The 12,461-nt window shown below is 54.3% G+C and overlaps 1 protein-coding gene across 1 annotated transcript; it reads left to right on the plus strand.

The window, feature by feature from the left end:
• The first annotated feature begins 747 nt into the window (after positions 1-747).
• On the plus strand, positions 748-11,258 carry Mrgprf (MAS related GPR family member F). Its single transcript, XM_004656783.2, has 3 exons — positions 748-976; positions 4,790-4,904; positions 9,458-11,258. The coding sequence occupies exons 2-3, from the start codon at positions 4,857-4,859 to the stop codon at positions 10,439-10,441; spliced, it is 1,032 nt and encodes a 343-aa protein (XP_004656840.1). The 5' UTR covers positions 748-976; positions 4,790-4,856; the 3' UTR covers positions 10,442-11,258.
• Positions 11,259-12,461: the final 1,203 nt, after the last annotated feature.

The following is a 12,461-nucleotide window of genomic DNA, read 5'->3' on the forward strand; positions in this document are numbered from 1 at the left end:
GGCAGGAGGAGAGATTTTCCTGGGAGGCTCCATGCCTCAATACTCCACCCTCATTGGTCACCCCTCTGGCCTCTGCACCCCAACCTCCTCCCAGCCTCGGGCTCTATGCCCTGGCCACTAACAAGTTCCAGGACCCCCTCGCTGGGGGAGGCTGACTCATTCTCCACTGAATGGTGCATACACCAGGCACCATGGCTGGCCAGTTTCCCTGCTTGGCTCGAGCAAGAAGCAACAAGAGCTGTGATTTTCCATTTGCGGCATCTGATTGCTATTAGGAACGGAGAAAAGGGAATTCCTGGTTCCATGAGCCCCGGGCAGATTCTGAGATGGGAAGGGGAGAAAGTGGGTGCCACCTGGGTGGTGCTGCCTTCCCTCACTACCCCCCACAGGACCCTTATCTGCTGCTTCCAGGCTTTCTCTGTGCCAGCCTTTCTGGTTAATTCAAACAACGGCATGTCCCCCCTTCCCCTAGGGTATGGCCTGGAATGCCCATTGGGAACAAAGCAAAGAAGCCAGGCAAGTGGATGGCCTGGAGCTCCCTCTACGGGGCGGCCCGCTGGAGCCGCAGGATAGAACGAATATTAACAGCTGGACTCGGGCCTCAGTGCTCGGGGCCAGCGTGACGTCACCAAGCACCGAGATGAGCTCCCAGAGGGGTTGGGGCGGTGGGGGGGACTCCTAGCGGGGGCATTCCTTCTCGTAGCTGCTCAGCCTCTTCTCCTCAGCTTCCCTCTCCTCCCCTCCCCCTCCCGCCGGGCCTGGAATTGGGTTTGGGGCGGGTTCTGCTTCCGAAGTCACCTCCTCCGACAGGCCAGGCGGGCGAGGGCTCATCCTCCTCCTCCGCCCTGAGTTCGTATTTTCCGAGGCTCCAGGCAGTATTTGGCTAGCTTGCTGCCCTGTGGGTCAGCCAGCACCACGGAGTCCCAGGAGGAACCCTCTGCAAAGGGAAGGCCCCGGAGGACCAGGACAGCTGCAGGTAGCATTCTGGGGCCCAGGGACCAGGGGAGGGGGACCGGGAACAGAGGCTGTAAGAGGAAAAGCTAGGCGGGACAAGAAAATGAGATAGGCATGTTTGGGGCAGGGAGGTGTGCACTGATGAGAAAGGCAGCTCATAGTAATCCCATCTCTTCAAAGCAGGGAGCCTTGAGTCCCCAGAATGAGACTGTTGCCCACCAGAGGGCCTGTTCCTCCTCTCCCACAGCTCCAGAGTTCCCAGTGACACTGGAGGCTTCAAGAGTTCACCTCCTTTAAGGCAAACCTGGACCCTCCCCTAGCTGGCTTCACTCCCAAGCCTAAGCTGTTCTCCACTACCCAGCCTCCATCCTGTGTTCCTGAGAATGGGGGCTCCCTATCCTTCCCCCAATCTCGCTGTCTAACTTGCTTTCTGGAAGAGCCAGAAGGCAACACCCAACAGGCCGTGTCCCAAGTGCAGAGCGATGGCTTCCCACGGTTCTCACGCATGCAGGCTGCCCTGGAGGCCGAGCCCCTGCGGGGGGGGGGGTGGCTGTGAGCAGGCGGGCTCTGGGGGGGGGATGCTTTGGGGTCAGCCACAGGAGGTTGTGGCCCCACCTTCTCCCAGCCACCATACCTGGTACAGTTTTGGCCTCAGATGAAGCTGTTCCTGAGAGTTCTGCCACGTCTCTGCCTCCCCCCCCCCCCACCGGCCCCCAAGAGAAGCCTCTTCAGTAAGTTGTGAGCAGGGGACCCAGAAACACAGGTTTGCTCCCATCCCATAGCCAGGGGATGAAGAAAGGGGCCACGCTGTGGTGAGGCGGAGACCAAAGGAGGCAGACAGCCTCCGGGGGACTCGTGTACCTATCAAGTTGCAGCAGGTAGCAGGGTGGCCTGCCGTGTTGTTTTGAGGGGAGGACAGAGGGTGCAAAACTGGCCGACTTTTCCGCCAGCTTTTAGTGAACATAGGTTATGCCACCGGGCCCGATCCCAGTTGGAGGAGCGCATGCATCCACACACGTCCTGGACACGCCACACACACGTCTTTAGTATGGCCATCTGGGGTCCACTTGCCTTCTAGATGTCTGCGTGAGTGAAATCACTTTTCAGATTGCCCAGTGTAAGGCTAGGACTTGGGGTACAGACAGAGCAAGTCAATCATAGAGGTGAACAGGAAGCCCCCTCCCCACCCATTGCCTCCCTGCCTGTCCCAGGGGGTGGGGGCCATTCCTGTTCAGTTACTTTCTAGCCCCTGAGATAAAGGATGAGGATCTCCTGAGTCTGGGGTGGGTAGGTAAACTGGAAGTTGTGGGTCTTAGAAAGGGTCGCCGAGAGTAGGAGGAAGGGCACTTACTTACCTGGGGTCAGGTAGACCTGGGACTGCAAGGAGCAGGAGTGTTAGTTCACTTGGGACAGTGCCCTAAGATAGTGCACCGGGGTGGGCGGACATGTATGTACTTCGTGTCACCAGCGATCTACAAGCAAGCTGAACGCGCATCATTCACACGCATACAGAGTGCTCTCACCCTGGACGCCCAGGTCCCACTCGGAACCACTCTCAGGCAGTTCACACACGCACCCAAGGGTGGAAACACCCTGAGGGTGCATGCATGCCGCCTCCCCATCAGCGGCACGAGGCCTGAAGGCTCCCTGGAGAGCCTAGGGCGCGGCAAGGATGGGGTGGGAAGGGACCTTCCAGTGTCCCTGGCTCAGGGCTGCGGTCTCAAGGAGACCAACCAGGTTTAGGGTTAAAAGGGGGCGTGTCGCTCTCGGAAACGAACACCCTCCGCAGCCAATGGAGGGCGCAGCTTCCGAGGCCCCGCCCCTAGGTGGGAGGAGCCTGAGACCGGCTTGCTCTCGTGGCGGCGGCGGCAGAGGAAAGAATTTGGGGGAGTGGAGTATGCAGGCCATCTGGGCGCTGGGTTGCTGGGTTCCTGAGGGGAGGGTCTGGCAGCCTGTGGACCTGCTGTGTCCCCGCCAGGTTCTTGGCCCACGGTTTCAGACTCCCCACCTGCTCGGAGGGAGGGATAGATGCTTGCCTGCAGGGCAGGACACAGCTGGGCACCCAAGAGTCAATGCCAGGAGAGTGGTGAGGGTGGACAGAACAGTGAGTTGTGTCAGGCACCCTGAGAATCCTTTCCCATGCTGTCCCTGGATCTCTGCTTAGCAATCAGTCTCCAGCAGGCCAGTCGCTCTCCAGCTTGTCACCCCTGTCTTCATGGCTGTCAGATTGGCACTGTGAGCTCAGCTTCCCCACCCCTAGCGTCGGACCCAGGGTCACCACAGCAGCCTCCTGACTTGCTCCCTGCAACACCTCTCACCTCTGAGAGCAGTTGCACACGAATGTGCAAGCTGGATCGTGTACCCTGGTTACGAGTGTGCCTCTGGGTGGTTAAACACACGCTCCCTCCCGGAACCTAGAGGTAGCTATTGAAAAAGAATGAGGGAGCTGAGGGCATAGCTGAGTTGTTAGAGCGCAAAGCTCTGCGTTCAATCCTCAGCACCACATCAGCCAGGCATGGTGGTGCCTGCCTGCCATCCCAGCACTCAGGGGAGTCAGATGTTCAAGGCCATCTTCACCTACATAGGGAGTTCCAGACCTTGTCTACAGGAAGAGGACTGGAAGCTGGGTGTGGTGACGCACACCTTTAATCCCAGCACGCACACCTTTAATCCCAGCACTCTGGAGGAAGGAGGATCTCCATGAGTTCGAGGCCACCCTGAAACTACATAGTGAATTCCAGGTCAGCCTAAGCTAGAGTGAAACCCTACCTCAAAAAAAAAACAAAGAAAAAAGAAAGAGGCCTAGAGAGATGGTTTGGTGGGTAAGAACACTTGCTGTGCAAGCGTGAGAACCTGAGTTCAGGCCCCAACGCCCATTGTGAAGAGCCAGGTAGAGAGATGAGAGATGGCTTAGCAGTTAAGGCACTTGCCTTCAAAACCAAAGGACCTCGGTTTGATTCCCCAGGACCCACGTAAGCCAGACACACAAGATGGCACGTGTATCTGGAGTTTGTTTGCAGTGGCTAGAGGCTCTAGCATGCCCATTCTCTCTCTCTCTCTCTCAAATAAATAAATAAAAGTAAAATTTTTTTTTAAAAGTCAGCCAGCCATGGTATGGTGCATGCCTTTAATCCCAGCACTTGGGAGGTAGAGGTAGGAGAGTCATTGAGAGTTCAAGACTACCCTGAGACTACATAGTGAATTCCAAGTCAGCCTGGGCTAGAGCGAGACCCCACTTCGGGGAGGAAAAAAAAAAGGCCTGTACACACATGGAAAGAAAAAGAGTGAGGGCACTTGCTCCAGAGCCAGGTTGTGAGTCACAATGGAGGAGGTGAGCAGATGGGCGCATTGCCTGATGTTGGGTACAGTGATGGTGAAGACGGACGGGCTGTAGGGAAAACACCAGATAGATGCTTTGGTGGGGTCTAAGCAGGCCTTCTCCTCCTCCTCCAGGAAGCCCTCCCGTACCACCTTCAGGAACTAGCTGCTGAGAACCCACTCAAGACACCAGGGTGGCGTTCTAGACACGGGCATGGTCAGATCTGTGTGTGTCTTCCCCTGACACCACTGAGAAGGGGAGAGAGAGCTTCTTCCCCAGGGAGTGGCAGTGGCACCAGGAAGGCAGCAAGGGTTTGAATGTGAAGTCAGGAGGGGCTGTGTCTGCAGGTGCAGCCCACAAAGCCCCTGCTTGAGATGGAGCCTGGGGGGCAGGGGAAGAGTTTTCTCTAAGGTGAGAACCACAGGCCTGAAAACTCTGGAAAGCTGAGGACAGAGGGCTTGGAAGTGGAGGGGCTCTGGAGGGACCCCTGTTGACTTCATTTCACCCTTCCTCTAGGCCTTTTCCTGGTAGGGGTACTGGCCAATTATCTCTAAGCAGAAGTCCAGGCTCCCCAGGTCTGAAGATGGCTGGAAACTGCTCCTGGGAAGCCCATTCCACCAACCAGAACAAGGTGAGTGCCACTGGGGAAGGAGCAGCCCAGTCCAGCATGTCAGCATGATGTCCCAAACCTGCCTCCCAGGCCTCCCTCCAGCTCTGGCCTCCAATGGGCAGGAGGTTCCTTTCAGCCCCATGGCCTGGCCCTAGTTACCTGGTGGTCCCTCAGAACCCCATGTCCTCATCACTGAGGCAGACATAGGCGCTGGGCACCCTGAAAGTCCTTTCCCATGCTGTCCCCTGGGTCTTTGCTTGCCAGCCTTGAAAGGTTTCACCTCCTCCCTTCCTTGCAGACATCGGACAATCACTGTTCCCCTATGGTTAGGGCAGGCTAGGAAGCCTGGGACGGGGACTCCATGGTGATTACTATGTCTGTTGTATGTCCACAAAGTGAGCCCACTCTGGATCCTCTCAGGCAAGTTTTGCCCCAGGCCAGGGTACATGAGCCATAGGTATACCTATATTCATGGACAGTGTTCCACATGGACCCACCACTTCCTCCTGCCCTGCCCAGTCCTTAGATCTCCGAGTCCTGTGAAAAGTCTGAAATTTCCTTATGGAAATCACTCCAATGTACTTATTTCAGAACCTCTTCTAGACTCGAGGAAACAGAGGCTTCACCAGGATGGTAACCGACTCCTGTCCCTAGGCCCTTGACCATTTCCCTTCTGTAGGGATCACTGTGAATGATGGTAGCCCAGTGGTGGTAGCTTAGGAGGCTGAGATTAAACTTGTTGAGGTGGGGAGGGGTCGGGGGGGTGAGGGAGTAGGGGAGTGTGATGGAGACAGTCCCAAAGTCCCTAGAGTGGAGACAGGGCCCTGGGAGGGGGCCGGCTCCCGAGCTGGGATTTTACAAGGCCGCGTGTGGCCGGGAATGGTGTAGCTCCCGCCCAGTGACTCACCCACCAGCCTCCCCCTGGCCCTTCAGGAGCGGATTGCAGATTTTTTCCAGTGGGGTGAGGCACTGGGAGAGCTCTGCCCTTGGTTCTGCTTAGCCCCTGTAAGGCAGCTTCCTCCCAGCAGCCAGCAGCTGAGCTGGCCCTCCCGGGCCGTGTCCTACAGATCCCTGGATCAGACTCACTGAGTACAGTTTTGGAGACCTGGAGGGACCAGTCAACCCTGAGAAAGAGACAGAGCTGATGAATGTTTGGAGGAAAACAGATGATAAGGGGACTGGAGAGATGGCTTAGCAGTTAAGGCATTTGCCTGCAAAGCCAAATGACCCAGGTTCAATTCCCCAGGAGCCACGTAAGCCAGATGCACAAGGTGGTGCATGTATCTGGAGTTTGTTTGCAGTGGCTGGATGCCCTAGTGCACCCATTCTCTCCCTCTCTTCCTCTCTTTGCCTCTTTCTCTCTCTCTCAAATAAATAAATAAAAATACTTTTAGGGCTGGAAGATGGCTTAGCAGTTAAGCGCTTGCCTGTGAAGCCTAAGGACCCCGGTTCAAGGCTCGATTCCCCGGGACCCACATTAGCCAGATGCACAAGGGGGCGCATGCATCTGGAATTCATCTGCAGTGACTGGAAGCCCTGGCGCGCCCATTCTCTCTCTCTCTATCTGCCTCTTTCTCTGTCTGTCACTCTCAAATAAATAAATAAAAATAAACCAAAAAATTTTTTTGAAATAAATAAATAAATAAAAATACTTTTAAAAAGAAAAAAAAAAAACAGATGGTAAGAAAGACTCCATGAAGAGCTTGCCCTGACTGTCCAGAATCTCCCCAAGTTTAGCCAATTAATTCCTGTTTGTAAATCCTTCTTGACCAGACTTGGGCTCGAAGGTCCTTTCCTTTGTTAAGGTACGTCAAGACAAAGTATTTTCTCAGGCCCTAGCTTTCTTCCAGGACCATCGGGAAGGCACAGGAAAGGATCTGGACCCAGAGCCTTTGGGAGAGTGTGCTGGGTTAGACTAGTGATGTCTGCAGTGATGAAGGAAGGGCCATGATGTGTGCGTAGACAGCTTTTGCCACCGGGAGGTATTGTGGTCAGAACAATCCTGAGAATAGAATGGCTTGTGTATGGGTTGTGTTTGGCCCACCCGGAGGTTGTCAAATGCGAGCACTGAAATATCAGGCTGTTACTGCCTAGAGACTCTCTGGGGGGGCGCGTTGAAGGAAGGCTCCATCACACCACCACAGGTCCCCTGGTACCCTGTGGCCTTGCTCAGGATGGGTGCCCTTCAGTGACACAACTGGTCAGTTTCTGATTCCTGGCTGAGCTTTGTGCATTTATGTGTCAGCCCAGCCCCCAGGGGCAGGACTGGTTTCAGCTGGGTTAGAGTGCTGTAGTGAGCCCGGTGGTAAAATCCTGAAACGCCTCCCCCAGCTGGGTGAATAACCCACTGCCCCCAGCTTCCCAGGCATTGGCTCACAATCCAGAGCTCCGAAGAGCAGCTCGGGCCCAGCAGAGGGAGGCTGTCCCTGATCCCCAGTGCTCTCTGGCTCCACTGGGGCACAGAATCCTGCTCCAGCAGTGGCCAGGCTCTTTTTTCCCCCTTTGTTGCAAGTGATTTTATGTCTTTAGAAATAAAGGTTTTATGTTTGAAATTTAAAATATTACATGAACTATTTGCAAGAAAATTGCAGTAACAGACCATTGCATACACAAACACCCTGAACTTCCTCCCTTCCTCCTTCTTTCCTTCTTTCTTTCTTTCTTTCTTTCTTTCTTTCTTTCTTTCTTTCTTTCTTTCCTTCTGTATTGGCAAATTGAACCAAGAACTTCCCACATGCTAGGCAAACCCTTTGCCAGTGAGTTACGACTCCACCCCTTGTTCTCTACATTTTGTGTGTAGTATGTGTGGCATGGTGTGGTATGTGTGTGGTGTATGCATGTGTGTGTGCAAATATGTGCACAGGACAGAGAAGGATGTCAGGTGTCCTCCAACATCACTCCTCCATGTGTTTCCTTGAGATGGAATCTCTCACTCAACCCAGAACTATCATCTTCAGTCAGACTAGCTGACCAGTGAGCCCCTAGAATTATCTGGTTTCTGTTCCCCACAGTTCTGGGGCTATGGCATGATTGGCCATGTCCAGCTCTTTACATAGGTGCTGGGTAATTGAACTCAGGGTGAATCAGACCCTCTCAGGCCCTTATACTTGCATGACAAGTGCTCTTACCTACTGAGCCATCTTTATAGCCCCCATACGTTGTTTTTTTTCTTCTTCTTGTTATTTGTTTGTTTTGTTTTTTTGAAGTAGGGTCTCAGTCTAGCCCAGGCTGACCTGGAATTCACTATGCACTATGTAGTCTCAGGGTGGCCTTGAACTCATGGCAATCCTACCTCTGCCTCATGAGTGCTGGGATTAAAGGCGTGTGCCACCATGCCCGGCTCTTTTTTATTTTGTGACAAAGTCTCACTTCATTACCCAGGATGACCTTGAGCTCACTCTGCAGTCCAAACTGTCAATCTTGCCTTGGCTTCCTGAGTAGCTGGATTCACAGGCTGTACTATCAGGCTTCCTAACCTTGCACTACCATACCTATCTGTGTATCTGTGCACCTTTTGCTAGATGGATTTTTTAAAGTTTTATTTATTTATTTATCTATTTATTTATTTAAGAGACAAAGAGGAAGAGAGAGAGAACAGGTGTGCCAGGGCCTCCAGCCACTGCAAACTAACTCCAGATCCATGCGCCCCCTTGTGCATCTTGGCGTACATGGGTCCTGGAGAATTGAACCTAGTTCCTTTAGTTTTGCAGGCAAATGCCTTAACCACTAAGCCGTCTCTCCAGCCCTATTTTATTTATTTATTTGAGAGGGAGAGAAAAAAAAAGGAGAGTGAGAGACAGATAGAGAGAAAATAGGCACACCAGGGTTTCTAGCCAGTGCAAACTCCAGACACATACACCCCCTTGTGCATCTGGCTTATGTGGGTCCTGGGGAATGAACCTGGGTCCTTAGCCTTTGCAGGCCAGCATCTTAACCACTAAGCCATCTCTCCAGCCCCAGGTGGACTTTCTATCCAGAATACGTGAAAATAAGCCACAGACACCAAACCCTTTCACCTCCAAAATCTACCTGCATCTTCTGAGAACGAGAACCTTCTCGTGCCTTGCACATTTCCTTGTCCAGAAAACATCCTGCCATTGTGACCCTGTGATCCATACATGGCCCAACCTCACTTCCCCGCCTCCCCTTGCCCCAGCAACACCCTTTGAAGCCATTGCTCACATCCAGTAAGTAACCTCTGCTCACAACACTGCCGCTATGGGTCCTGTCTCTGGTCTCCTCTGCCAGACACTTCCTAACTTTTGTTGACGTGCATGACATGGATATTCTGGACCTCGCTGACCTGTGGATAGCACAGATCCTGGAGTCATGGTTGTCACGTTCCTCCACGGTCTTGCCATCCTGTGCTGCTAGCTCTAGACTCTGGGGAGCAGTTTAGCATCAGCCAGGGTCGGGCAGCTTCTGCTCCAGCTATTTCTAATTAGTCACTTCCCAGCCAGGGACCCTACAGACTTTATACTCCAGGTACCTAATGGGGGCGGCAGATACAGGTCCGCGGGGATCTGAGGAGGGGCAGTCAGCCTCACGGGCGTCTCCCCTCTGCACCTGCGCAGATGTGTCCCAGCATGAGCGAGGCTCCCGAACTCTACAGCAGAGGGTTCCTGACCATCGAGCAGATCGCCGTGCTGCCGCCACCAGCCGTCACGAACTACATCTTCCTGCTGCTCTGCTTGTGTGGCCTAGTGGGCAATGGGCTGGTCCTCTGGTTTTTTGGCTTCTCCATCAAGAGGACGCCCTTCTCCATCTACTTCCTGCACCTGGCCAGTGCAGATGGCATCTACCTCTTCAGCAAGGCCGTATTCTCCCTCCTGAACACTGGGGGTTTCCTGGGCACCTTCGCCGACTACGTGCGCAGGGTGTCCCGGATCCTGGGGCTCTGCACGTTTGTCGCCGGTGTGAGCCTCCTGCCAGCCATCAGCATAGAGCGCTGTGTGTCCGTCATCTTTCCTGCCTGGTACTGGCGCAGGCGACCCAAGCGTCTGTCCGCTGTAGTCTGCGCCCTGCTGTGGCTGCTGTCTCTTCTGATCACAGGCATCCACAACTATTTCTGTGTGTTCCTGGGCCGGCAGGCCTTGGGGACAGCCTGTCAGCACATGGACATCTCCCTGGGCATCTTGCTCTTCCTCCTCTTCTGCCCGCTCATGGTGCTGCCCTGCCTGGCGCTCATTCTGCACGTGGAGTGCCGTGCACGGCGGCGTCTGCGCTCCACCAAGCTCAACCACGTGGTCCTGGCCATCGTCTCTGTCTTCCTGGTGTCCTCCATCTACTTGGGGATCGACTGGTTCCTCTTCTGGGTCTTTCAGATCCCGGCGCCCTTCCCTGAGTATGTCACGGACCTGTGCATATGCGTCAACAGCAGCGCCAAGCCCATTGTCTACTTCCTGGCGGGACGGGACAAATCGCAGCGGCTGTGGGAACCTCTCCGGGTGGTCTTCCAGCGGGCCCTGCGGGATGGCGCCGAGCTGGGGGACCCGGCGGGCAGCACTCCCAACACAGTCACCATGGAGATGCAGTGTCCCCCTGGGAATGCCTCCTGAGAGGCTAGGGCATGTGGGATGAGGCCGGGACAGGGAATGGCCAGGGTCCTCCACAGACACTCTGGCAAAGGGCAGAAAGGAGACAAGTCCTCCGTGCTGCGTGGAAGGAGCATGTCTCGAGCCCCGTGGGACTGCCACTCCCCAGGTTGACAACTGAGCAGCCACCTGCTGATGAACTGTGGCCCTCTGCTCTCCCAGCCACTCAGCTTCAGTGACTTTGTACCGAAGTTGCTCACTCCCTAGGTGATGAGGGGCCCTCCACACCCAAAGTTGATAAGTAACTATCGCCTGCCTCTTCAGCTGGCTGTCTTTGACTGTGACCCAGTCACATGACCTCCCCCCCATGACCAGCAGCCTCAGCCCTGCCGGCCTCACAGAGCAGCATCTAAGCAAAGCAGAGAGAATGGTGCTATCTGGGAGAACGTCCATCCACCTGCTTTGTGGCTGAGTCTTTCTTCAAGCAAGTATCCGTTGCTTTGATGAGTCCCTTGGTGACTTTAATGGGAGAGTGTCCGGCCTTGGTGAGCCACGTGGGTTAGGATGGACCCTTCACCATTTTGGAGCAGCTGACTGCTTTTTCTGACTCTGCCAAAGCCAGCCCCGAGCAGACTCCCCTGCACTTGGAGGGATCCTCCAGGTCACTGAAGCCCATTGGGGCAGCTCCTGGATAGAGTCCTGGGCTCCAGTGACCACCTCCACGTGCACCCTATGCTGGCTCCCCCAGGGGCTGCTGGCACCATCATACCCATCAACATGCACAGTGGCCTGTGTAGCCAAAGCAAGTTTTATAAAAGATAATAAAGTGTGTATCAATAAACATTTTTATATCTTAACTGTGAGGCAGGCTCAGTGCCCACTGTCCTTTGGGCAATGTGTGTCTCACAGTAAGGAAGGCCAAGGGCAGCTGGAGTCCAGGGCGGGCCGCCCCTCCCTGCCGAACTCCTGAGCCATCTGCTTCCTTCCTCATGCTGGGCTCTGAGCCTCTTCTCAAAGGCTCTGCCTATATCTCCTGCCTGCCTCCCACATGGCCCGGCTCTGTCTCTACCCGTGACTGCTCCTTTTAGTTAGTTTGTTTTGTTTTGTTTTGTTTGTTTGTTTGTTTGTTTTTCCAGGTAGGGTCTCACTCTAGCTCAGACTGACTTGGAATTCACTATGTCATCTCAGGGTGGCCTCGAACTCATGGCCATCCTCCTACCTCTGCCTCCCAAATGCTGGGATTAAAGGTGTGTGCCACCACGCCCGGCTGTGAGTGCTTCTTCTTTTTCTTTTCTTTCTTTCTTTTTTTTTTTTTTTAGGTTGCCTACCTGCCAAAGGGAGTTAGGGTCACTTAGTTTCCCCCTGTTGCTTGTACCAATGGACTTGCGTCCAGGATTCCCACCACGTTGGAGAACCTTTGTTCTCATGTATTCCACACTGTATGCTGTGTCAGGTGATAATGCCCTATTTCTTAGGGATACAGTGTCCCTGCTGCGGCTCCCTGGAGCAGGCGGTTGCATCTCTTTCGATTGTCCCCTCTGTCCTGACCCCTCCCAAGCAGGTGACTGCCTCTCTGTGCTTGTGTGCTCCCCCATGTCCCATCCTTAGAACGGGTGCCTTCCAAGAGACAGCAACAGCCAGAGCCTAACCCCACACGGAGGCCCAGACAAGGACCGCAGTCGGGAAACACCACTCTGTGACTCACAGTAGAGAGGAGCAGAGCAGAGGCTTGGGTGGCCCGTTGGAAAGCGTCACTGATGGAGGCAGGCATGATGACACACACCTTTAGCCCCAGCACTCAGGAGACAGAGACAGAAGGACTGCTGTGAGTTTGAGATCAGCCTGAGACTACGTAGAGAATTCCAGGTCATCCTGGGCTAGAGTGAGACCCTACCTCCCCAAACAAAACAAACAACAACAATAACAAATAACTGGGTCTAGTGGGCCACACTCTAGCATTTAAGATTCTTTTTTATTAAAATTTTGTTTAAGCCAGGCATGGTGGTGCACGCCTTTAATCCCAGCACTGGGAAGGCAGAGTTAG

The sequence above is a fragment of the Jaculus jaculus genome, chromosome 1, assembly GCF_020740685.1.
Source record: "Jaculus jaculus isolate mJacJac1 chromosome 1, mJacJac1.mat.Y.cur, whole genome shotgun sequence".
Taxonomy (NCBI): Eukaryota; Metazoa; Chordata; class Mammalia; order Rodentia; family Dipodidae; genus Jaculus; species Jaculus jaculus.

Bases quoted from the DNA above. Each gene is read 5' to 3' on its own strand.
- Mrgprf (XM_004656783.2), top strand. From the start codon at position 4,857: ATGGCTGGAAACTGCTCCTGGGAAGCCCATTCCACCAACCAGAACAAG. The intron at 4,905-9,457 runs GTGAGTGCCACT...GCACCTGCGCAG, and splicing joins ATTCCACCAACCAGAACAAG to ATGTGTCCCAGCATGAGCGA.